Source organism: Polypterus senegalus, chromosome 12 (assembly GCF_016835505.1).
Source record: "Polypterus senegalus isolate Bchr_013 chromosome 12, ASM1683550v1, whole genome shotgun sequence".
In the NCBI taxonomy this organism is placed as follows: Eukaryota; Metazoa; Chordata; class Cladistia; order Polypteriformes; family Polypteridae; genus Polypterus; species Polypterus senegalus.
In genome coordinates, this window is record NC_053165.1 from 57,648,033 (window position 1) to 57,674,551 (window position 26,519).

Genomic DNA, 26,519 nt, shown 5'->3' on the forward strand with positions numbered 1-26,519 from the left:
GGAAAGTATTGGAACCCTCCAAAAATTCCATTTCGAGATTTTGATGAATCTCGACGTTTTAGACCTCCCTGAGTCCGAAAATACAATTTTTGGAGTTATGTCTGTGTGTGTGCGCGTATATGGAAACACGATACCTTGAGTACGCTTTCACTTAGGTTAACCAAATTTTGCATACAAATATTTGGTACAAAACATTGCTTTTTTATCAACTTTTGGGCTATTTCTGTTAACCGGAAGTGGTACTTTACCTTTTATTCATGCAGCTGCAGAGTCCGATTTATTCAGCTTTACTTTCATAGAGCAGAGCAAGATGCAAAAGACCGGAAGATATGGAAAAAGATGGACCGCTGTGACAACGGTAGCAGCCGAAAGAAGAAGTTCAAAATATTCATTTGATTTGATTTGTTGTTGATAGTTCTTTAATGTACATACTATAAAAATATAATCATTGTCTTGCGTTTACTTATCAACTATCCCTCCCCATATCTGAGTATCTGAAATTCTAAGGGAGACCACTCCCGATTATTTAGGTGGGGTTTCCTACGATCTCATCAGGAAGTTGAAGCGCCTAAAAGTTGGGCGGCGCATGCGAGATAGAGTTGGGTCGGACTGCGCATGTGTGACCTGCTAGACTACGCGCACGGTGTCCAGAGGTAGAGGCTGAGGGGAGCTTCGCGATAGTCGTGCACACTTTCTACTTTGGTATTTGTGGATATACGGGCGACCCTGCAGACGGCGGAACGAAATAGCCGTGGCGTGGCGTGCAGGAGCCGCCGGGTAAGTAATTAAAAAAAGAAAGCAAAACAAACAAAAATAAAATCTAGAAAGGGTGCGTGCAGAGGGGAGGAAAGAAAGTGGAGAGGCGAGACTATTAGGGTAAGCGGCCTCTGTTAGGAAAAGAGAGCCACATGGAAGTGTGCAGCTGTCACACAGGAGGGGAGAGTTCACAAGCGAGACAAGTCAGAGAGGGGTTGTACTGGAAGAAATGGTCACCCGGACTTAGCAGCCGGGAATAATGAGAAGTACATGATGTGCACCCCAGAGACGCGGAGCCTCCCGTGAAACAAACACACGAGATATGAAGCAAGCTTACTTAGAGTATCCTTCTGAGGCATGTGAGATACAAGCCCATTAAAAGACACGTGTGCTCTAAGGAGTCAGAGGGCCTCATTGAATATGCAGTACGCCCAAAGTAATGCCAGCTTCTGAGCCCCTCGTAATAAAACGCACAGCAAGGTGTGCAGCACTGACCGAGGGGGTCACACAGACATTTTTTGTCAATAATCTGGAAAACGCTCAAGTAAACATGCCTTTAGTCCCAAAAACACGGTTGGAAAAAGGGAGTAAGAAAACTTTTGATAACTGGTGATAGGAATGTGTGCACTGTATCAAAATGAAAAATATAAGGGGACTTGGTGCTGATTGGTGGGGTATTGATACGTTTTGTTTTTTTTTTTTTAAATTTGACTTGTCGTGACTTCATGCCCTGATTGATTCGAGATGGGTTGATATTTTACTGTGTGGAAATGCTGTATTCAACAATGTCTCCTCTGTGCCTTCTGCAATTATATTTTTCTGGAGGAGGCTGACCTGATCATTGAGGTTGTTTAAAGACACCTTAGAGAAATAAAAAAGCCCTGTGGCCGTATTCCTCAAGCATCTCGGAGTAAGACAAACAGTCCTAACTGGCTAAAAAAATCTCACTGACACAACTTTGGATCTGCGTTTAGGATTTGAAGTTAAAGCATTTTATCCATTTTCCTAATTTAAGAAACTACTTAAAATGTCACCAGGATTTAACAGGGCTCGTAAGTTGTCCTATCTCACTAGGAGCCCCCCTCATGCACACACATCTTTGGAATGCTGGACAACAGTGAACTTGTGAAAAGATATTGACTGGAAAGAGATGGAATAATATTTATGACAAATCCTGTACATCATGTCAGTGCTCCAGCTACATGCTTCGTCATGTTATGTTTTTTTGACCAGAGGGAAGAATGCAGTGTTGCAATAGTGATGATCTGAGTATGTCACAACATAACCTTTCTTGAATTTTGTACCAAACGTTCAATACTCATACAGCGTGTCAGGTGAAATGCAGATTCATACATTTCTCCACCCATCTACATGAGGTAATGTTAAGACGCTGGTTTTCCTGCCATTGTTTGTGTGACTAATGGCACATACATTAAGATATTTGCCCACAGTGTGGATGTGCACACCTGTGTATTGACATACAGGCAATCATGGATGCAAAGTGTGCTGTGGCAGGCAGCATGTCACCTGGGTGATTGACAGAGAAGTGCCACAGTGGTACGCTGAGCTCTGCATTCCACTGCCCCCTGGAACATTTGTGTTGCACTTCACAAGCCTGGGCAGGTTCAGGAAGGCGGGCGGATAAATATAATAGAATCTCGCAGAAGACAGCTGAGCATGCGATTCTGGGAGACTGAAACGCGACTTACAGACGTGGCTGGTTTCAGTAACTTACCTTTACAAGGCATTTCCCAGATCTATGACAGCACAAAAGGTGATTCTTTTAAAAGTACAGCTGTGGATCTTTCACTGTTAAATAAACATGACCGTTATCAGGCTTTACTCTTATTCTGTGCATGCGCCTCAGTCTTTCTATCTCTGTGCTTGTTACAGTGTTGTTCTTGATGTTTCAGCACATAATCATCATCTTTGAGGTTTAAGCCTTAGCGTTAGTATCAGATAACTACAAAGCATCATCTTGATTTCCAAGGAAACTACAAAGCACCTTCATGAGTGGCATTTTGAAGTTTGGTATGTCTTAAAATCGTGATGACATTCATTCTCACATGTGAACTCCTGCTCCACGCTGGGAGTGGGTGTAGAATGCATCATAGTTTCTTCACATGTCCTACTCTTGGCTACAACACATTTTATCCTAGGCAGGCTTTTAGTGCAGTTCCTAGAAGTAATTCTTTGCTTGGCTTTTCTCTACATTCATAATGGCTAACACGGTACAACAACCTAGTACTATAGAAGTAATTCTGAAACGCTTGATAATTCAAGGTCTGTTTATACTCCTTCACGTTCGTATCTTTCTCAGCCTTAAGTTGTTTGTACCAGGTGGTGCATTAAGAAGTATCCCAAATGGAGTGTGTGCTCACATGACCTTCATGATGCACCTGTACTGTATGTTGTGGTAACTGGTGCTTTGAATTAAGAGGACTTAACCCACAATATCAGTAACAGCATCAGGGGTATGGATAGAAGAGTGTCTTGGTTTTGGTACCAGCAGTATGCCACTTTTTCACCAGTTGCTGAGTTTTGCAGGAGCAGTTGTAATGGGGTATTGTTTCGTGAATCCTTCTTTGGTAACCTGAAGGAGTCTGTATGAACATCTAGCGCCACTGCTAAAATACACTTCAATCTCGTGGGCCTGCATTGATGGAGTGCAAAGGCATGTGCTGAGATTATGTAATAAGGTTTAGAAGAATGTTGTCATGATTGAGTGTCCTGGCCAGTATTTTGGTAAATTAGAGATTTTGACCTTTTCCTCTCCCCTAGTGAGTGAAGGATGACTTGCAGCCCATGACATCATAAAAATAATAATTTCAGCTGCGTTCTGTTCTTGCAGCCAGGATTTTGGATTATTTGCAGAGTACAGCACATCAGCAGGTAGTCTAAACAAAGCCTGTCTGTTTTCATTCTTTATAGACACTTATTTTATTTTGTGTGTTTTTTCTTGAAGTCTTTGTATTTTGAATGGAATTCTTTTGATTGGAAATGTTTAGATTCAGAACAAATAAAAAAACTTTCTCTATTTAATTTTAATACCCGTGACTGTCAGTTTCAGATACTTGATACCAGCGTGAAAGACGTAATGAGCCAACCATGACAGCGCCCGACAGGAAGGAAGATGCAAGCCTGAGCGCAACTAACGAGGAGGCTATAAAGTTCATGGATTCCTTTTTGAAGGAGTTCCCCATCCCTCTGGGTCCTGAAGCCCCTCTTCCTGTGAAGCCTCTAAACAACACTGTGAGTCGGGAGGAGGTTCACGGTGAAAGTCTGGAGCTCGCTTTGCGGCTGCTGCAGGACAGGTATGGCAGGGACATCAAGTGATGTGTCATGGCGGAGGGGTACAGCACTGCATCTCCTGCTTAAACTTGTTGGGGTGGAGCCTCCTTTTTTCTGAAAATGTTAGTGCCTTTTAGCTTGACTGTGTCCATCATTTTTATCGCTTCAGTATTATTAATCTGACATTAATCCATAGCTCTGTTCAAACTAAAAAATAATGATTGAGTCAAATTTAGCAAGAAGAAAAAAATCTTCAGTAAAGGGTGTGTTATATATATATATATATATATTTAATATGAGGTTGGGCTGAACAATTTGGGGAAAATATGTGATTGAAATTTTTCTGGCAGATACTGTGATTGCGTTTTGATTTGCTGTTCAGTTTGCACTGTGTAACAGATTTAAACATGAACTGAGTAGTACCACATGAGATACCATCAAAATATGAATTGCTTTATAGTCTAATGCCAGAGTGATGTATTTATTACATTTTTAATTGGCATGGAACACTCAAACATAGAACAATTATCACAAAAGCTGTTACTTGTTGCTCAGGAGCAGCAGCTAAATGCTGCACAATCTGTAATCAATAGAATGCTATTAACTGGTACTCGGCATTTAGTTTATAAATTGGCAAACAGCAGAATAATTTTAAAAAAAGTGATGACTAACAATAATAACAGAAATAGAATATAAACGTGTCATAAAATATCTAAATATTGCACATTCAAATAAAACATTTATTTGCAGATAACCAGCATTTTCCTTTTGAACTTTTTTCACAAAGGCTGCAACTATAGGATATAGTGCCCAACAAATACATCTTAAAATTACTCCAGACAACAGAAGCCTTACATAATACTTGCTTCCCTGACATCTTTGTTTCTCAACACTCATTGTGGTCTTTACAGATGTTTTGTCAAGAATACTAGCATGTCATCCTTTGCTGATTTCAGACACGAACACTGACATGTGACTACATTGCCCCCTGACGGCAAACTTGTGGCTGATATACACAGGAATTTGTGATCCAGTTTGCTCAGCATCAAAGTGTGCTAGGCCTGTCAAATTAGCCAAAACATAAGGTTTAAACATTCAAATTAAAAATAAGCAAATATTTGAATATATTTGAACTTGGGCAAATGATGCTGGGCCTTGCATGTACATTTGTGCTAACTTTTTTAAACCTTACTGTTTTGGTAATGGCCACCAGATCAAGAACAAACGCCAAAAAAAAAAAAAATCCTAGCAGTACTCTGGGAACTGTTGTTTAAAAATATGAGCCATCAAAATCCCAAGCAGTTGCACCATCACTGCCATTTTAATTTGAGTCTACCAGTGACCGCTAGATGCTTATGTTTAAACCACTTGGCCTGTTTGGCATGGATACACAATCTTATTCCTCACCCAGTGGCTCAGCTCTTCCTACAGATGTGTCCTGTACTTCATAAAAAGCACTCCACCACAGCCCTGCTTCCCATTACTCACAGCTGTCCATGTAGCAGCAAGACAGTACCCCAGCTGGGCACTACAAATGGGACCGAGTAATATTGTCATAAGTGCTTCATGCTTTGCAGTCTCACCAGCGAGTAAAAAATAAAAGGAACACTTTGTCAACACATCAGATCTCAATGGGAAAAAAAAAATCTTACTGGATATCTTTGCTGATATGGTAAAGTGTTGGGAACGAAAGGATGCCACATCGTTTGATTGAAGTGAAAGACACCCCAAAAATCAAAGGGAAAAAATGATGCGGCAGGCTAGTCCATTTTCTGAAATTTCCTAATGGCAGTGAAGGTGCCGTTGTCTAGCCTGTAGAGGTCTGTGCGTCCCTTCATGGATATGTCTCCCCAGACCATCACTGACCCCCCACCAAACCGGTCATGCTGAACGATGTTACAGGCAGCATAATGTTCTCCACGGCTTCTCCAGACCTTTCACGTCTGTGACGTGCTCAGGGAGAACCTGCTCTCATATGTGAAAAGCACAGGGCGCCAGTGGTGGACCTGCCAGTTCTGGTATTCTATGGCAAACGCCAATCAAGTTCCATGGTGCTACCTGTGCAACCTCTGTAGGGTCCAGGTATCGCCTCATGCTACCAATAGTGATACTGACCGTAGCCAAAAGTAAAACTAGTGAAAAAAAAGATGAGGAGAGAAAAATGTCAGTGGCTTCCTTCTACCTGTTAAACCATTCAGTGTTGCTTTGGACCGAGACAGTCTATAAGGCACCCTCCTCCAGCATGTTGGTGTTTCTGTTATGCCATCATTGATTGATGTTCTATTTAATCTTTCTTATAATTGGCATGTCATTGATGTTATTGTGTGTTACTGTAAGGACTGTATATGCAATAGGACTATGACCCACTGTGTACAGTCTTCCCTTCCAGCTTTGATCTAAATGTCCAAACAAGTTGCTTTAATGTATGCAATGTCTCTGTTCAAGGTGCAGATATGAGTGCCTGCCTTCCTCATCTCGAGTACAACCCTGATATTGGCTGGAAGCTTAAGCAACACTTGACTTTCCATGAAGTGTGGTTTGCCACTGTTGTTTTTACAACACAGTGACAGCTGGCCACTTCATTACACGATGTGAGGGTTAATTTGGCATGTGACAAAAATACCTGATGTGGAGCTAGCTGGCCAGTTAAACATTAACAACTCACTTGACTGAAGTACTGTTTGATACAGTCTCAACGTGGCTGTGCTGAATTTTACAAAGCGTCTGCCAGGTTGGCATCAGTCTGGTTCTAATGCTGCCTAAGTTTGGAGTACTTTAGACAGTAGTGGTCACTCCTTCAGGATGGGATGTGCAGTAATAGACACGTGAGGACCCAACATCTCAGATTAGTGAGACTCTGCTGTTGTAAGGGCACCAGTTTGTGCAGCATTTATGATAATATGAATACAGAATGTTATGGATAAAGTAAGTGGTGCATGGCATACTATTGTCTAGAGTTTTGGGATCGTCAGTTGAAGAGTACCCAATGTACAAAGATATTTTTGTATGTAATTTATCACTTGCATTGGTTGATGCGATGTGTGAGCACCCTTATGTTTGTGTTGTACTGTACTCAGTTTTTTCAGGTCATTCAGTTTTTTGCATGATCATTTTCACAAATTTCATTCTTCATATCAGTTGCCTTATTTGCTGCAACATATACAGTAAACCAAAGTGATTCCAAGTTTTCAACTTCAACACGGACTGAACATTTCATATGGTGATTTCTTTGGATGAGTGGTATGATGGTGCAGTGGTAGTGCTGCTGTCTTTCAGTAATTAGACCAGGGTTAGTATGTTCTCCCCATGTCTGAATGGGTTTCCTCCCACAGTCCAAAGACTTGCAGGCTAGGTGGACAAGCAGCGCTAAATTGGCCAAAGTGGGTATGTCGTGTGTGAGTGTGTTCCCCTGTGATAGACTGGGGCCCTGTCCAGGGGGCTGTTCCTGGCAGTGCTTGCTGGGATAGACTCCAGCCCCCCACAAAACATGCTGAGGATTAAGCAGGCTCTGTACATGGTACAGAATTTCTGTAGCCACGCTAATGTTGTATGTTGAAGTCTATCTTCTTACGCTATTGAAAGAAAGAGATTTCCGGTATTTCTGTATTAACATGACAAAGTTCTGTGTTCTATCTCAGTGACTTTAGAAAGGGAAAGCAAAGGTGGTACAATCATTATTATAAAACACTAATTAAAAATATACCCTTTGTTGTTATATTGATAAAGTATATTCTAATTTATAACTGAGTCCCCCACCCTGCTTCTCATTTCTTCCTGTCTGATGGATACATGTATTTCCTCCACTTGTCCTTTGAAATTTATCACTGTACAGTAAATTGGTAAATTCAGTTCAGTCTCTTCACAACAGTATCAAAGAATATGCAACATACTTCATTATTCTACTGGCTGCCCTCAGTTACAAAAGGGTTTGAGCCGTGTGTGTCAGCACTGCTGCAGGTGACTTCTCATATGCCACGGTGGTTCATATCACACTGATAACTGTCATGTTCTAGTAAGGCTGTTGGCCAATTACGTTTGTGGCAGGCAGCTCAATAAAATAAAGAAGTGAAATACACACAGCTTCAATGCTTTCAGTGAAGATGAATATCATTTGCAATTAGCTTGACAGAAATTGGGCCTCAGCTCTTTACTGTAAAATATTTCTAGCATACACTAAAAATGGATGGCGATGGTCAAAATGAAGGTTGGAGGCATACATATTTCTTCTTTCTTGTGAGTAAACATGCTAGGCATTTTTAAATGAGATAATGTTCTGTTGATGTTAACATTTTGCAAGATTTTCCTCATTGGTGAAGAAAACTCAAGAACTATAGTATTGCAAACAGAAGTTGCTGAAAAAAAAGAATGCTTTTTAATGATAGTGTGAAACTATTGTGTTTGGCTTCTTTATAGTTTTGGTGGTTGCTTGTCATTTTTGGACTATTTAAAATAAAGTGTCCTGTTTATTTTTTGTGAATTTGATAGAAAATATAACTAAAAGTAAATACAGGAAACACCAACCTATTAAAAGCAGAGGTTCAGCACTGTATAAGTTTGGGGGTAATGGAGTCTGATTTCAAGATGAGCCTAAAACCAGCAAAGCCACATAAATCAGTGGAAAGGGAACTTTACAACTACAGTAAAACCAAATAATCGATTTTAAATAGGTGTTGGTGGTAAGAGAGCTCACCTAAAATGTTGATAATGGAAGTATTTTAGCCAACACCTAAATAAAGTTTATTTGCTTTTGTTAAAATTGAATTATTTGTTTTTGTTTCAGCATTTATTATTTTTTATTCATTTAAGCGGTTCTGATCCACTTGCTGATTTCATGGTTTGCCTTTTCAGAGTATGGTTGATACTTTGGCATAGTATAATTCATTATTTATACAGTGATGCATTAGTTATTTATACAGTGATGCATTATTAAGGGATATCCATGTATTTATTTAAATAATGTAATTCCCAACCGTTTTGCAATTGAACAATACCGCTCGTTCAACACTCATTAAATATGTTGGCATTAAGGTTCAGACATCAAAGGATTGTGAGTTAGTGATGCTACACCTTAAGATATGAGACAACATATTTGTATAAGTTGTTGTGGTGACTTTTTGCATCTGCACTGTGCCAATTAGCTGTCAGCAGCAGTGCCTGATTTGTTCTAAACTCTCTACATCCTGATGGGTGAGTGCAGGAAATGCTCAGCATGTATCTGAATGAGGTAAATGCTCAGCTATTCATTATTTTCTCTCCCTATTTTGTTTCTAGCTATTTATATATAAAAAATCAAAAATTGTATTAGCCTGTATTACTTGGGCTATACTGGAAAAATTACTTATTTATGCAGTGCAGTAGTTTTTGCATGAAGCTTAACCTGACAGAAATAAAATTATATATATAAATAAAATATCTAAGTATGTGTGTGTGTGTGTATATTTATTTAGTTAGTAGTTTTTAGCCAGTAATGCAAACTTTGAGGTGGCCTCATTTTTTTTTTTTCTTTTCTAGATGTTTATACATAGAACATGTAAAGTGTTACTAGAAATTCAATTTTTTATATACATTTTGAAAGTCTTCAACTGTATTTATTTGTAAATACAAATAATATTAACATATCCAGATCAAATATTTGTTTTGGGTTTTGCCAAGTGTATGACTGCCCTGACCTTTTCAATGTTTTCACACACTGTGGCAAGCACCTTACTTTTGATATTACTCCTGAACTGTCAATTTGGCAGAATTGAAAACCAATGCAAGTTTTGTTCTTTTATGAAATAAAACATTTCCTGTCAGATTGTGTAATGTGTTCAGTCTTTATTATTTGAATTTTGGATTGTCTTAATGTGGACTTTTTTCCAAGCAAAAGGCCATGCTTGATTCAGAACAACATCTTGTTTTGTGATTCATATTGTCTGACGAAAAAAGAATCTGCTGTAATGCAGAGATTAATATCCGGCTCATGGCATGCCATTTCAGTTGCTAATTTCCACAGCGGTCATGTCTCTGAAGCCTCCTTTTTCCGTTTGTTACATAGTTTTCAAATGTAGGGTCTCCATTTTCTTGTTTTTCCAGTTATGCAGCAGGAAGGAAATGCCCTTTTAGCTTTCCTGTCCATTGATTTAATTCACTTCCTACCCAAATGCATGGTGTCTTGTTATTTTGTGATTTAAAAAATTAATATATGATAAAAGTTGCATAACATTTTCAAACTGGTTTAGTTTAGAGTTAGTAGGAAGGCAATCTATCCTAGTAGTGTTCAGGACAGTGCAGTCCAGCACAGACACACTCATGCACACATCAATGTTTACACAGGGTCAAATGGGAATTTCCTGTGTTACCTAACACACATTTCTTAGAGAATGTCAGAGGAAAGCCATGTATATATTGGTATAATGTAAAAACTGCACATAGACAAATACTAACCAAGCATGAGATTCAAACCTTGGATGCTGGGTATGAAGGCATGGTTACCCCTGTGCCACCTTGTATTATCATTTTTGTGGGGAAATAAAACCTTGCATCACTGCATACTTCAATCACAACTGGCAGAAAGCAGCAAAACAAACCAGCTGATTATTGTGTTGTTAACTGATATTTGGTGGTAATTTAAAAAAAGTTTACAATAAAAAATCAACCTTGTAGACTGTACGTCAACGCGTAGATAGGATTTTGTGGAGTAAAGCATTTGGTATGGGCTCCAAATTATATTTTTTTTAAATGTAAATGACTTTTAAGGTGGCATTTTATCTTTTGCTGGTGTGCCTATGAAAAACCCCTTCTGGTCTTTTGGTAGCCCTTTGCAGGGCATACACACATTCTCATTCAAAGTTCTAAAATAAGTTCTAAAATAGCTGAGTATTAATGATGACAGATCAGTACCAGGTTATTACTTGTTTTACTAGGGCCTTATTGACAACATCAAACATATGCAATATAAAATAATAGGAAAATTGCTGTTGCATATGGTTTAAAACCATAATGTGTTCAAACTGCACTGATAGCACCCTACTCTCTTAGCACTAAAATATTTTCTACTCTTATCAGTGCTGATTTTCCTCTAATTCAGAAACAATTGTTTTTTAAGACTACAAGTAAAATATCCTTAACAGCTTTGTCAATGAAAACCCACATACAAATCACCTTGTAACCTGTGCAGAGAGTAAATTTAGAAATATGGCAAATGTACTGGTTATGGGGTGGATGAACTTCCTTACTAATTCATTAAAACGCCTACATTACCTACAGTGCTAGCCTGATGTAACTTGATTTGAGATTGGGAGTCTGATGGAGTGTGCTTGTTCTTTCAGATTCGGTTCTGTCTTGTTATTTTTATTATTGCCCAAGATATATTGACAGACATTTGTAGAATATGTTCAGTTAGGAAAACCTGATGTCCTACTGTTACTCTCTTTATTGCTTATAAGTTGTTGTCTTTTGTAGAAATTTACCCCATCGCCTCTCTGCTGCCCTGTGTCATGAAGCTGCAGCTGCACTCCTGCAGTCAGATCTTAGAAGTTTTCAAAACCAACAGGAATCTCAGGAAGAGGAGACCTGTAAGTATCCTGTGATTTTCGTATCCTTCTCTGCTGTAATTATGAATGAAATGACTACTCAATCCTTAAAAATTCATGTTTGTAATAATTTCAAAATAACTATGAATAACACACATGCAAGGATTAGAAATTCAGCTAACCCTCTTTTTTTTTTTTTTTAAGCCAAAATGCGGACTAATCAGTAAGTTGCTTGTTTTACTCTAGGATGTTAAAAGTGTAGAAAAGTTTGCCTTTAAATTTTATGTTTATTTCAAGAACTGCTTAAACCAATTATAGAGTTATTGGGAAAAGAGATTTTATATCCTTTTAACTACATTGGACGCAAGGCATGAACCAAATTTGGACTAGACCTCACTCCAGTGCAGTGTCATCCTCATTCATACTGGATCAGCTTAGAGTCACACTGAAGAAAAACCCATACCGACATATCCAGAAAATGCAAACTTCATACAGACAATGACTGGGGCAGCATTTAAGCCTCTGCTGTTGAATCCTTAACATGTCAGATTATTTACATAAAGGCAGAGTTCTTTAACCAGATACAGTTAAACTATGGATTGGTCACACTTTTTGTTAAAACACTGCATAAAATGCGCACACCAACACCTTTCCAGCATTGCATTTACAACTACTTAAAAGCTCCGCATAATGAAAACATTTCCATATTACTGCAATGGGAGGTAGATGCCAGGTAAAGTTTCTTCATTTGGGATTGAATAGTCAATCTTGGATTTATAGCCCCACATCACAAGTTTTGATGCAGTTGTCAGTTAAAGTTATGGTATGATAACCTGTATTTATTAGGTACTTCAGGTGAATTCCAAAAGTTCTGGAAATAAATTTCTATCTATTTATTTTTGCTTTAAGCTTTGAACGTGGAATGCCTAACACAGCAGGTAGAGGGCTTAGTTGACACACTCCATCTTGTGTGGAAACTGTAGGCTGTGCTTGTTTTACTCCCTTATTAATATGATTACTGGCATCTGGGGTACTGACTGATTATTTTCTAACATGCACACAAAACATCATTGTTTCCAGCATTGTGGACTTGGATTTATCAAAGCTCTACTACTTATGGGAGACTAAGGAAACTATGTCAGCTTCCAGTAACGAATAAATAATGTTCGGCCACAAACAGTGCTTTTATAAACTGAAAAAGATAGTGGGATTATTACAAAACAATTCTTTCTGTGTCAAACTGCATACTGATGACTAACCATAATAAATAATTTTGATTTCGGTATTTGTTTTGGGGAAATCACTCAAACATTTATCCATGGAGGAGTGTCCCTCTGTTTCAGAACAAGTATGAGCATCTGGGTATTTTTGCAAATACTAGAATGGTTTATCCATTTTTATGAAAATTGGACCATTACATACATTAAATACATCTTGTATTTAGAAAGTGTTTTTATTCAAGATAAAAAGGATAAAAAGCTGAAGATGTCAGTGTTTAAGTGAAATGCCACAATTACTTCACAATTGTTCTTAAGTAATCTCAAATGGAAACTTTTCTTCTGTAGTAGTTTCTAGTTCTTTACCATAATTGAGTTGTTTTTACTCCAGAAACACACTACATTTTAAGAAGAAAATGAAAACATCAACTTTTTAGAGTATAAACTCAAGCCTTCCTACGCAAAGTAAACTTATTGTAAAACCACATTGCTCTTAAAAGAATAACATGCAGGGACCCCAGCACCATCTATTTAGGTAGTAGAGAATGAGTAAAAAGTATAGGGACTGTGGCGGACACCTGGAAGGACCAGGAGAGGGACAATACCTCTCCTGGGCCATGAGAGGGTAGCTGCCCTGGTCTGCATGGGGGCACCCGGAGGATTATGGAGTCCTGGACTGCAGCATTTCTGCCACAACCAGAAGTGCTGCCGGGTGCTCATGTGGCACTTCCGCTACAACAGGAACTGCTATCAGAAGATCATCATGAAGCACCTGGAGCACATCTGGGGTATTATAAAAGGGGCTGCCTCACTCTAGTAGAGGAGTCGGAGTTGGGAGGAAGAGGATGAAGCTTGCGTTTGGTGGAGTGAGGTTGGCAGAAAGAGAAGAAGACAGAGAAAGAATGGACTGAGTTGGCTAACTGAGCATTGTGTGGTGCTGTATAGTGCAGAGAAAAGCATTAAACGTGTGTTTTTGGACATATGGTGTCGTGTCTGTGGTTCTCTTTCCCACTATACTGGGTGGGGGTGGAGAATTTTGGCCTTCAACTTAATATGATGTAGGAACGACCAAGGTATTGCTGTTTTCATTTAAGTCTGCATACGATTATTATTTTGTAGTAAACCCCATCTTCTCATGTCCCACTACCATTTTTCCTCATCTGTGTATTCAATCTTATTTCTGCCTTTAATGTGGATAGCTGAAAGCTTTCCAGTCTTACAGGTCATTCATCTCTTTCTTGGTTCTACAATTAAATTTTCCATAGTCTGCCAAATTATCCTTGCTCCTTTCACTTTTACAGGGTATTCCAGAAATTTCCTGTGAATTGCAGGGTTAAGACCATGTGTTGCAATAAGTTGAATTAAAGTATCTCAAGAAGATTGACCCATCAGTTTCCAGATAAAAACCTAATTCAGTTCCTGAAAAACTGAGCTATGTTTATATGTGAATAAAGCTGCAAAACAGGTAAAGCTTAGGGAATATTGGAACAGCTAAACCTTTTATATACTGAATCAGAATCTGAGTCACTTCTGAGATATTACCAACTCAAGACAAAATAATTTCAACCTACCATTAACCTGACACTGTGCAAACCACTATATAAATACACTTTATTGAACAAAACAATTACAAACTTCAATAGTTAACTAAAATAAATAGAAAAACTACAAAATAATTTAGATATCAAGTAGTACATGTTGAGCAAGTATCAAGTATTTAGGAATAGGCAAACAGCACAGTTACCAGTTATATGTTGCAAAAACAGGCAGGAGTAACCATAAATAAGTTTTTTTTGGGATCTGAATAATTTGAGGGAAGAAGCTGCGGAGATGGTGTGTAGTTCTGGTCGCAATAGACTTGTAACTCCTCTGTGATGGCAATTTAATGAACAGATGGCTGCTGGGGTAGGTGGAGTCAGCTGCAGTCTTTCATGCTCTCTTTTTTGCTCTGGCAATGAACAGATCTTTTAATGTTGGGGAAACAATAGCCAATGATTTTCTCAGCTCAACAAATCACGTGCTGCAACCGAGTCTTAGAAAGAGAGGAGGTCGCAATACTCTCAATGATGGCCGAGTAAAAATGTAACAATATATGTCTTGATATGCCAAGCTTCTTAAGCTGCCTGGCTTTCTTAATGATGGAGGTGATGTGCTTCTCCCATTTTAATGTATTAGTGAAAGCAGTTCCCAGGAATTTAAACAACTGAACCACAGACACAGTCTTGCCATTAAGATCTGGTGCATGTAGATTGTTACTAATGTGACAATTTTGATGACAAGTGTGGAAATCTTTCTGTTTTATCCTTCAACCTTCCTTATAGTAACTTCAAAAAGGAAATCATTCAGAATTGCAGCCTTTTAAACAAGAATGGAACATTGCTTGGTGAGATAGGTCCAAATAAGTCTTTCTTAGATGTGATTTGTGAGTGAGAACAAACGCCTGCCAACAACTCGCTAAGAATTTTGTGGTGAATAGTGGTGAAATTTTGTTACAGAAAAGGTCCTGTGCACAGGGTTTCCTCCTAAAATCTACCAGCTCTCCCAATCCCCCCCACCCACAAATCCCACCACCAATTTCCTCAGAACTATGTACTTAAAACGTTTGGGTTACATTGTGATATTTCTACTCAACTATTAGGCAAATATGTAAATTAACTATGGAAAGACGAAACAATAAGAAAGAATTGGAACAAAAGACTTGCCACTAATAGAAAATAGAAAGCTCAGATTGCTCTTATGTATTCTAGAGTTCAGTACCTGAAACTTAATGATTAATTTACATGTTTTGTTTTCATTTTGACTATTGCATCACTACATAACATACCAGCAAATAGTGTTTAGAGAAGCATTATAGTCTCTGTGTGTGTATATGTGTGTATATAATATATATACTCAGCAAAAAAAGAAACGTCCCTTTTTCAGGACTGTGTATTTCAACAATAATGTTTTAAAAATCCAAATAACTTTACAGATCTTCATTGTAAAGGGTTTAAACAATGTTTTCCATGCATGTTCAATTAACCATAATCAATTAATTAACATGCACCTGTGGAATGGTCGTTAAGACCTTAACAGCTTACAGAAAGTAGGCATTTAAGGTCACAGTTCTAAAAACGCAGGACACTAAAGAGACTTGTCTACCGACTGTGAAAAACACCCAAAGAAAGATGCCCAGGGTCCCTGCTCATCTGCGTGAACGTGCATTAGGCATGCTGCAGGGAGGCATGAGGACTGCTGATGTGGCTAGGGCAATAAATTGCCATGTCCGCACTGTGAGACGCCTAAGACAGCGCTACAGGGAGACAGGAAGGACAGCTGATCATCCTCGCAGTGGAAGACCACGTGTATCAACACCTGCACAGGATTGGTACATCCGAATATCACACCTGCGTGACAGGTACAGGATGGCCACAACAACTGCCCGAGTCACACCAGGAACACACAATCCCTCCATCAGTGCTCAGACTGTCCGCAATAGGCTGAGAGAGGCTGGACTGAGGGCTTGTAGGCCTGTTGTAAGGCAGGTCCTTACCAGACATCACCAGCAATAACACCGCCTATGGGCACAAACCCACCTTCGCTGGACCAGACAGGAGTGGCAAAAAGTGCTCTTCACTGATGAGTCACAGTTTTGTCTCACCAGGGGTGATGGACGGATTCGTGTTTATCGTCGAAGGAATGAGCGTTACACCGCGGCCTGTACCCTGGAGCGGGATCGATTTGGATCGATGGCTAGGGCCATTCCCCCCAGAAATGTCCAGAAACTTGCATTTGCCTTGGTGGAAGAGTGGGGTAACATCTCACAGCAAGAACTGACAAATCTGGTCCAGTCCATGAGGAGGAGATGCACTGCAGTACTTCAAGCAGCTGGTGGCAACACCAGATACTGACTGTTACTTTTTATTTTCAGCCTCCCTTCATTCAGGGACACATTGTGAAACATTTTTTGTTTATGTCTTATGGTGTTGACTCTTTTAGTGTTCATACAAATATTTACACATTAAGTTTACTGTAAGTAAAACAGTTGAAAGTCAGAGGACGTTTCTTTTTTTGCTGAGTGTGTATATATATATATATATATATATATATATATATATATATATATATATAGTGTGTGTGTTAAATGCTTACATGTGCAGTGAGATGTTAGGTGCTGTGCAGCCTCGTCAGTAGTTCTGCTGGAAAGGTGTCAGTATTGTCAGCATGTTTTACTGTTTCAGGTGTACTGAGGACTGAAAATTTCATCTTTATGGTTCCTCTTTAATTACTCACTTAACACCAGTTCTTTTCAACTCCTTTGAACTTAGTGTGATAACACACTATTTAGTCTATCCATCCTTCTGTTAACCTGTTTATTAATGGCTTGGTCATGGGGTAGTTGAGCCTATCCTAGTCATTATTGGGTGCAAGGCAGAAACAACACCCAGACAGGGTGCCAGTCACACTGTTTAGTTTCAATGCATATTTTACAGTTCATGTTTTGGCGGACGTAGCTGCCATTTCTTTTAGCCTTATGTTGACTATGGTAGTATCGTTATAACTAAGAATGACAGACACCACATACTGCCGGCAGCAGGGCATCATTCATTTTTACCACTAGCCTAGAGATGTTTTTGAATGACAAAATATAATCTGGTTTTACAGAAAGGTTTTTTCTTTGCAATAGGTTATATTTATTTTAACACGTTTGGTGTTTATTGCACATATAGTAAATATCTATATGTTTAACAGAAATCGTTTAGGAGATTTTTTAGCCAAAAAAGGTTTATCCATCACGAATACAGACTTGCTGTCTGTCAGACCAGATTAACAAGTGTTGGGGAGCAGTGCTCTTTTAATCCCCGTCTTTATGTGCTATATTGATGTGATAATACATCAATATGAGATCTTATAAAGAAGATGTGATAGGTATTATGAAAATCAAAAACATAAAATCACATTTTTCTGTTGTGTCATTTGTGTTATACAAAAAATGTTTTCATATAAACACTGATGGCAGGACTGGGGCTCAGTTGCAGCATGCTGATACCTCACACATTCTGGGTTTAAATCTCATAACCATTTACTGCCTACATGGCATTTGAACATTCTCCCCATGTTGCCTTGTGTTTACCTTTTCCAATGACACACACAGTAAGCACTGTATGATTAAGTATCTAAATTGTCTGTGTAAATCAGGTACTCAAGAAAAAGATGTTTTGTGTACAGTAGTAAGAAAGCAAAAAATACTTAAGCAGTGCTGCACAGCAGCCATTTGTCATTAAAAAAGGCTGATCTTTTGCCCAGTTTATTCATAACTGTTGTGTAAAATATCAAGCTTGGAAATGACTGGGTTATTCTGAATTTGAATATGCAAATTCTTCCTATTTCTGGGGATTATTAAAGGATTTAGCATTATTTGAATTTTTAGAGTTTCCAGGTGTTAACACTATGATTTTTAATGGAATTGTAATACTGGTGCTCCTGCAGTAGTAAACTTCTTGGCAAGTTCCTGCTAGCTCTTATTCTCAAGAAAAATATCACCGTTTTACATCAGCTGTCAAGAATGCGGTATATTTTGAAAAGAACTGTGATAATACTGCCATCTGTTGTTTCAGACGGTCACTGCAGAAGATGAATGATCAGTTCAGGAAATTTTTACTGCTAGGAAATTACTGCCTGCACTTTTAAACTGGAGAAGTAATGTAGAAAGCAGATGGATTGTTGTAAATTGATGTATTCTATCTGCAAAGACAAGAGAAAAATCCTTCTAACCATCTACACATTACTGGAAGTAATCAACTGTCATTTGATTTTTAGTGCTGGACTCTGTACCACTTCTGTGCTCCCTAATAAACACGCTGAGGGATGTTTGCTGTGTGTGGCAGAAGCATCCTCCATACTTTGAAACTGAAACTCGGGTCCTACAGACCTCAGTGCATGCAATCAAGAACACTCGCAGGAAAATGGAGGATAGGCATGTCATTGTGACAGAGTTCAACCAGTTATTTGGAATTCAGGTAAAATTCTTAATTGGGGAAAGTGCTTGGAAATTTGTTTAGACTAACCTTCACATTGATAATTGTGTTATTAAGACAGTAGCCTGGCAGCAGTCAGAAACTGATTTTAGGTTTTTTCCAAGTTGCCTCCCAGTGCATCAGCCACAGAAAATAAAATGAACATGAAAGCCACAGTGTCTGTTTGCTGGAGAGACCCTTTTTATTTATTTATTTTCTCTGAAGTGACAGCTTAATTGTGATATTAGTTAAGTGCTATAGGCTTCTATGTATCGTACTTAGTAGATAATTACACTTTCTCTTTGATTGTAAGTGTCAGGTACCATTCATTTGCATTCATTAATTGTGACCTTACTGACCCTTCCCACCCGCCCTCCTCCCCCCCGATTTCACCTTATGCATTCTGTGTGATTTGACTTTGTCCCTCTGTCTGTTGTCCAGCATGGTCTACCCACGTCTGGTTTTCTTTTGTACCCCCTCAGGATCAGATTAATCGAAGTTACTTTGCTGTCTTTGATGGACATGGAGGACTTGATGCTGCAACATATGCTGCAACTCATATTCATGTGAAAGTTGCAGAGAGTGAGCTACTACAGAGTAAAGCTGGTGAGGCACTACAAATTGCTTTCAAGAAGACTGATGAAATGTTCCTATTAAAAGCAAAAAGACAGGTACACTTTTTTTTTTTTTCTTTTTTTTAAAGACACATTTTACTACTTTTTGGTGATATTAAGAACACATATTGGTTTCAAGTTTTTGGATTTACCATTCAATATTACAAAAGTTTAAGGGTTCAAAAATGGATTGTCCAAAAATTTTGTCCAAGAACTATAAATTGCTTTTTACACTTTGGGAGATGAAACGTCTTTTTTGTTAATGTTCAGCCTTCAGTGTAGTTGCTCCTTGCACACAGGTCTTGAATGTGAGACATCGTAACTTGAATAAGTCCATCTCTAACTAGACACTAGATTTCCTAAAAAGGCAGATGGTATATGGTTAAGATAGGTAACAAAAAGCTTGACTGAACTCTTGGTTTAACTTATGTTTGTACTTTTAGGTGAAAAAAAACAATTGCATCATTAAATTTGCTTTGATAGCAGAGTGTTTTTACTAATCAGTAGAAACTAGGCAACTTTAAATTTGCAGACTTCACAAAGTAGTGTTACAAAAACACACTGTCAAAAACGTCGCCAGGGCAAAAAAGCATGCAATAGGCTTTAGGAGACGCAAAAAGTCGCACCCTGTTTAGAATTTTAAGAACAACCATGGAAGATATTGGCTGTTTTTAGATTCCTTGGGATTAAGATATCTAGTTAACCTGATCTGGACTAATAATAACCTCAAGGTCGCATTGTAAAACATTAGAACAGTTTTGATGAGAACAGGCAATTTCCCCCCAGGGTGAAATTTGCAAATCCTGTTTGCCTCATCTCTTCAAAATAACATCAGGTAAAACTGAAAGAGGTGTACTTCAGTTTAAAATATTTCCTTTGTGTATTCAAATTTCAATATTTTACTTCCCACCTGTTACACCTTGCATTTATGCACATTAAATTTCATCTGTCACTATTCAGTCCAAGCCTGTATGTTGTAAAGTTCATTGAAATTGTTTGGCTTGTTCTGTATGATCTGCAGCTTAGTTAGCTAGTTTTGTATCATCTGCAAATTTTACTAGTTTATTAGTTACATATTTATTTACTGTACATTAGCAGTGTACAACTCCAGTTCTGGAGGGCTACAGTGGCTGCAGGTTTTCATTCTAATCATTTTCTTAATTAGTGCACAGTTTTTTGCTCCTAATTAACTTTTCCATTAATTTTAATTAACTTGCTATTGAATATTCAGACCCCTTAATTGTTGTTTTTTCCTTAATTAGCAGCCAAACAATAATGAGATACAAAGTGAGCCAACACATGATCAGCTAAGCTATGTCCATCATGCCATATTAGAAAACAAAGAAAGGTGAGCGTCTCTGTAATTATAATCAGCTCAAGTTATCAGAACATTTTGATGATGCTCTTATAAAAGAAAATCTTAAATTTTGGAAAAGTCTAGTGTAACAGAATAAGAGCACCAACGGGCCATGGAATTAAATAACTGGTTTAATTAATAAAGAGAATCGGCTTCTAATTATGAAACTGGTTGTTGTGAAAATGGTTGGAGTTTAAGGGCCCAACTTAGCTGGCCATCTCATTTTTGTTTGGCTTCCATTAAGGAAAGAAGAAACAATTCAAAAGACTGAGTGTTAAAAAAAAACAGGCCAATTAAAATGAAGAGAAAAGAAGTCAATTAACTGCAGAAATCAGTCACTAGTTAAGAAAGTAAAGTGTCAGGAAGGAAAACCTGCATCCACTGTAGGCCCTCTAGGATATTCTAGGATAAAAGTCGGACATCCCTGATCTAGATGATTATTGTAAATTAAAAAGAGCAGTGGCCTTAGCACTTATCCCTGTGGGTTCCCACTTTCAAAATCATCTAATTCTAATAAGGTTCACTGCACTATACCTTTTGCTTCATGTCTTAAAATCAATTTTGCATCTATCCCACTGCACTTTGAACACATTCTTTTAATTTGATCACAAGCTTCTTATGTTGGACCTTATCTAAAGCCTTATGAAATGCAACATGAATAATAGCAGATTCATCTTTACAATCATATGCTCATATGCAATCATATGCTTTCTAGCATTTTAGCAAAACATAGTCTCCCCCACCTAAACTTGTTCTTTTTGCTCATTAATAAACTTGTACTTCCCAAGTGATATTCATTCCTAACTGTAATAATTGCTTCTGTTAAACTTACTGGTCTATAATTTCCTGAATGGACACAATCACCTTTTTATATAATGGAACAACATTATATATGTGCAGTTATTTTGAGAAGTATGTGGCACTAGTATGTTCAATTTTGAGGGTGTCTGGGGACATATAGGACAAGCAATAGAGCCTTGTGGATTTTGTATTGCTCCATGACAATGTATTCTGTGGTATGGTAACATAGCCACACAAGCCAGAAATTCGGTTCATAAGATTGTGACATATACACCCAAAATCTAGGATCTGATTTACCATTTACTGCAGAGATCGACAGAAATTTCTACTGTAATAAAATCTGTACCATATTATAGGATGCTAGATGTGCCACATCTATCTTTATACTTTTCTGCCCTCTGTTAGCTGGCACACTATCTCACTGCTGGTTCCCTTTATGTTTACTCCTTTATGATTGTTTCCATTTATATGCTTTCTTACCAAGACAATACATTTGAATAAACATTTTGGTGTCCTAGTTAAATATGCCAAATTAAACTTGAATTTCAGGACATTAATTTTTGTTGCAGAGACTGCGCAGCGGAGCTACAGGTGTCGCAGCACTGATCTGTGATGACATGTTGCACGTTGCTTGGCTGGGAGACTCTCAGGTGGTTCTAGTGAGAAAGGGCCAGGTTGTTACACTAATGGACCCCCATAAACCTGAGCGAGAGGTACAGACTACTCTTAAAATGTTTAATTCATTGTTTGGAGGCGTTAATCAAAACATTAAAAAGTTGCAGTAAATTGTTCTAGCTTACTGTTATACATAATTGTCTAATGTGATTAATAATCATAATCATTAAGTCATTATTAAATATGGTAGATTGAGATGAAGAGTTGTGTTGACCTAGTCATCATACAGAACTGTTACATTAAGTACAGAACCACAAGTTCAAATCTTGTTTTCCTAGAAAATACATCTTGGGGACTTATTTTGTGTTAAACCACATAACAGAAATGCATATTATGGTTTATACAGTTTTGGTGGTTAGAGCTACTGCATCTCCCTTGACTCACTGTTTTTATTGCTTTTTCTATAGGATGAGAGAGAGAGGATTGAAGCTCTGGGTGGGTGTGTTGCATTTATGGGATGCTGGAGAGTGAATGGCACAATTGCAGTCTCCAGGGCTATTGGTAAGACGTGAACAGATAGGGATTTTTATTATACTAGGCAGGCAGATGCTCGAACCTCTGCCTGTTTACCCTATAACATGACACTTTTTTTTTCAGTTTTGTTCTAGTTTATTTATCTAAGTGGAAGAGATTCAACAGTGTATGGTTTAGATGTACAAGAGGTACCTTAACTCAAAAATGTAAAATGATTTGTGCTAGTGTTATTTATTTCTTTTTATCCCCACTTACTGGCCATTCCATTTAATTCAAAATGCCATAAACATTCTGTAAAACCAAGTTAGGAAGGTTATCTGCATTTATGAGCATGTATTGTAGAACCACAGTGCTGACTGTGCAGAATACCCTAGCTGAGAAGTGGGGAATTCTACCCAGTTGGAGTTTGATTCATGGTCCCTTTTGCTTAATTGGTGGAAACCTGCATATGTCATCTTATTTCTATGAAATCCTTACTTGGATCAGTATAAAACATTATTATTGAACTTACTTGGATTAGCATAAAGCATTATTACTGAACTAAGAATAGCACATTGAAATTTGAACACTTTGTCTTATTTGACAAACAGATGTAGATGTTTGAATGATCTCATTTTTCACAATCGATCTTTTTCAGGTGACATTGACCAGAAGCCATATATATCGGGGGATGCTGACAGAGCTTCCTTCCAACTCACTGGCACGGAGGACTACCTTCTTCTGGCCTGTGATGGCTTCTTTGACACCGTGAAACCATATGATATTGTTTCAGTGGTTCTGGATTATCTCCGGGAGAATCAGGGAGATGGAAGCAAAGTAGCAGAGAAACTTGTTACAGAAGCCAAAGTGAATGGTTCCAGCGATAACATCACTGTCCTTGTGGTTTTTCTCAAGGATCCCAAAGTAATACTGCAGGAAGCTGGGGAGCTTGAGGAATCAAGCTCTGCACCTTTCATTTTTTTCCGTGATGTTGCAGAGAACCAAAATAATACTTTGTCAGCCTGAAATGTACTGAACAATATTCCAGCAAATGAGATGGTGCAGCCAAAAGTTGACTTGTGATTTCATTGAGTCACATGCAGCCAAAGCCAAAATGACATACTGGACTGAAGATCTTTCTGTCTTTATTCCTGTTGGATAATGGCTACACTCAATGCCACCTTTAAATGTTGCTTTGTGGAATTCCATGTTTCAAAGTATTATGTTGCTGTTGACTTCTGATGTTTGTGTTTTACTGTCAATGGGATCAATCCCATTTGTCGATTTTAAAATTTGTTGTCTGTTACGTAGTGTACTGTTTAATGAAACATTTAAGATGTTTTCCAAAAACAACCCATTAAGGGGATATGAGATAGTCTTTTTAAAATATCAACTGCCATATTGTTAAATACTGTAAAATATGCATTACCTTTGTACATGCCAGTATTCAAAACTGCACATAGCAACACTTCTGTCACTTTGGTTCTTGGGGACTTCTAAAAACTAAGTGGTGGTGAGGAAAACAGTATTATAGAATTTGCCAGTCTGAAGATCTCCTAAGGCAGTATTGACAGCCAAGTGCCTTTTGCACATTACATTTTCATTTTACAGCCATTGATTCTCCATCTGATAGGTTTATTACAGAGTTAATCCTATGGATATCACAACTAAAAGAAACCTGTGCATAGGACTTGTAGGTAGCAAGTGCAGACTAAGCTGCTGTTGTTTATTTTATAACTTATTCTAAGATATCTACAGTACATGGATCTCTCTCTGTCTAGTCTCTTTTAAGAAGGATTAGCACCCCTTTCATTTACAAGTGTTAAACTTTACAATGGCTTGCCTTCCTTCTGACAGTAGTTCTCCTGTCTCATTGTAGATATTGCCCTCCCACATAATATTTATATTTCTAGGATTAAACCATCCACAGTATTTTAACAGGAAAAAGCAGTGGGTGGTGTCTGAGGTTCAAAGCACATGGTTTCTTACTGTCATTTTTCCACAGATAATTGCCAAGAATCATTGTAACTGTTGTCAGCCCAGTACACAACAAATATTCTGTCATTGTAACAGTTAAGGGTCTTTACAGTTTATCCTACACCAATATTTTTATAACTATTTAAAATCAAATTAAAAATCTAAATACTGTATATTTTATTATACTGTAAAGAAATGTACAACAGTGTTGCTTAGTCCTTCATTTGTCTGTCATTAGTCTTTGTTTCAGACTATTTCATGTACCTACCTCTTTCTACTGAGTGCTAATAGCCTTATTGGACTCCGCTATTTTATCTTTCATATATTAGGAGCTTTATTCCTTCTGAGTAAGATTACCCACCAGTATTTTCTTATGGTATTAAAAGAGGAAACTTGCCATATCATGCTACATAAAACATGACAAAAATGAACTAAGTAAATTATCTCACCCTTTATGAGTGATAGTTAAGCATATTTAAAATAAATAGCAAATACTAACTGTGCTTTTGGTTGTTTAATAATGTTAATAGAAGGGTCATATAGCAGGACTGCAATAACTTGTCAGTGTTTGCAGCAGAAATAGACAATAATGGATTTTTTCACTTTTAATTTTTCTAAGGAAAGTAAAATGCAAATGTTACTTAACAAAACCAGTATGAAGCTAACTGTTTAGTCACTAGTGATTAACACATAATAAACAAGCCTCACTTCAGTGTCTCTTTAGTTGGAACAGACAGGTTGTCTGAAAAGATGTTTAATATTGCTAGTGCTTCTTACTTCATTTAGAGTTCATGGTAGACAAGTGAGGTTCCACTTCTGGGCCTTGCCCATTCTGGAAAGATGTCACAGTGCTACACTCTAGTGAAATCAAGTTCTGACTATACGACTGCAGTTCAGTTTTTCTGTGCTCTCCATTTAAAGACTGATGCAAGAATTTTTTTGTATTTACATTCAATATGCAAACATGAATGTATCTAAAACCCTGTTCAGCAAAGGCAGCTAAATGCAGATGTATGAAAGTTAATTCAATATAGACTTGATCTGGGCATTGATAAAAGATCGTCTGTTATTTAACATTTGCAAAGCCTTTGTTTTATATGGAATATACAAATGTTAAACTGGATATTTTAGTTTCTCAATGGTTACAGTTTAATTTTCAAAATATATTTATAAAATATGCTGTTCATTTTTCTATTTTACCAAGGTGAATATTTGAATTTTGTCTTAATTTTTTTGTGTGTTTTTACAATATCAAGTGTGCACATCATAGTATCTTAAGCCAGGTCATTAACAAGTGCCTTATTGTTGTCCAAAATAGTTTTAGGAGGATAAGTGAGACTTTGCATCAAGATTTTTAGGAAATTTACAACTCTCTCTTGATTTATTTTGTTCAGGCCACCTTGTCTGAACAGTTTCAAGTATCAGTTGAGCTGGGGAAAAGTTCAGTATTCATATTAGAGCACTGGAATGCTACAGGGACTTACTGGCATTTTTTTTTTAAACCTGTGGACATCATTTGTGTGTTTTGCAAAATTGCTGTGTATTTTCTGTAACAAGGATTATGCAAAATAAATTGTTAAATATTACAAAATGGTTGCATTTTAACCATACATTTGGAAAACTGGCTTTCTGTTTTTTCATATTAAATTGAATATAGCTACTCCCTGGCAGTAAGGAGAAGGTGGTCAACTTTGGCTTGCTGAAAGCCCAGATTTTGTTTATTATATAATGGAAAATTATAAGAGACACCGATCTGTCTGTAAACGTTCCCCCATTACATATTATTAGATACTATATCTCAGTGAAAAATCTGAACACCTTTCACCAATCTTTGTATTACATTGGTTTGCCTGTATCCTTTAGGAATG

General features: G+C 37.7%; 1 protein-coding gene across 1 annotated transcript; it reads left to right on the top strand.

Annotated features, from left to right (window-relative positions):
• Positions 1-574: 574 nt before the first annotated feature.
• Positions 575-26,272, top strand: ppm1f (protein phosphatase, Mg2+/Mn2+ dependent, 1F). The gene is made up of 8 exons (XM_039771558.1): positions 575-777; positions 3,821-4,070; positions 11,491-11,603; positions 18,578-18,777; positions 19,257-19,445; positions 22,116-22,259; positions 22,629-22,722; positions 23,333-26,272. The coding sequence occupies exons 2-8, from the start codon at positions 3,865-3,867 to the stop codon at positions 23,698-23,700; spliced, it is 1,314 nt and encodes a 437-aa protein (XP_039627492.1). The 5' UTR covers positions 575-777; positions 3,821-3,864; the 3' UTR covers positions 23,701-26,272.
• Positions 26,273-26,519: the final 247 nt, after the last annotated feature.

Excerpts from the sequence above, each read along its gene's own strand:
- ppm1f (XM_039771558.1), top strand. The coding sequence starts at position 3,865 with ATGACAGCGCCCGACAGGAAGGAAGATGCAAGCCTGAGCGCAACTAAC. Across the intron at positions 22,260-22,628 it reads CCCATAAACCTGAGCGAGAG|GATGAGAGAGAGAGGATTGA; the intron begins GTACAGACTACT and ends CTTTTTCTATAG. Across the intron at positions 22,723-23,332 it reads TGCAGTCTCCAGGGCTATTG|GTGACATTGACCAGAAGCCA; the intron begins GTAAGACGTGAA and ends GATCTTTTTCAG.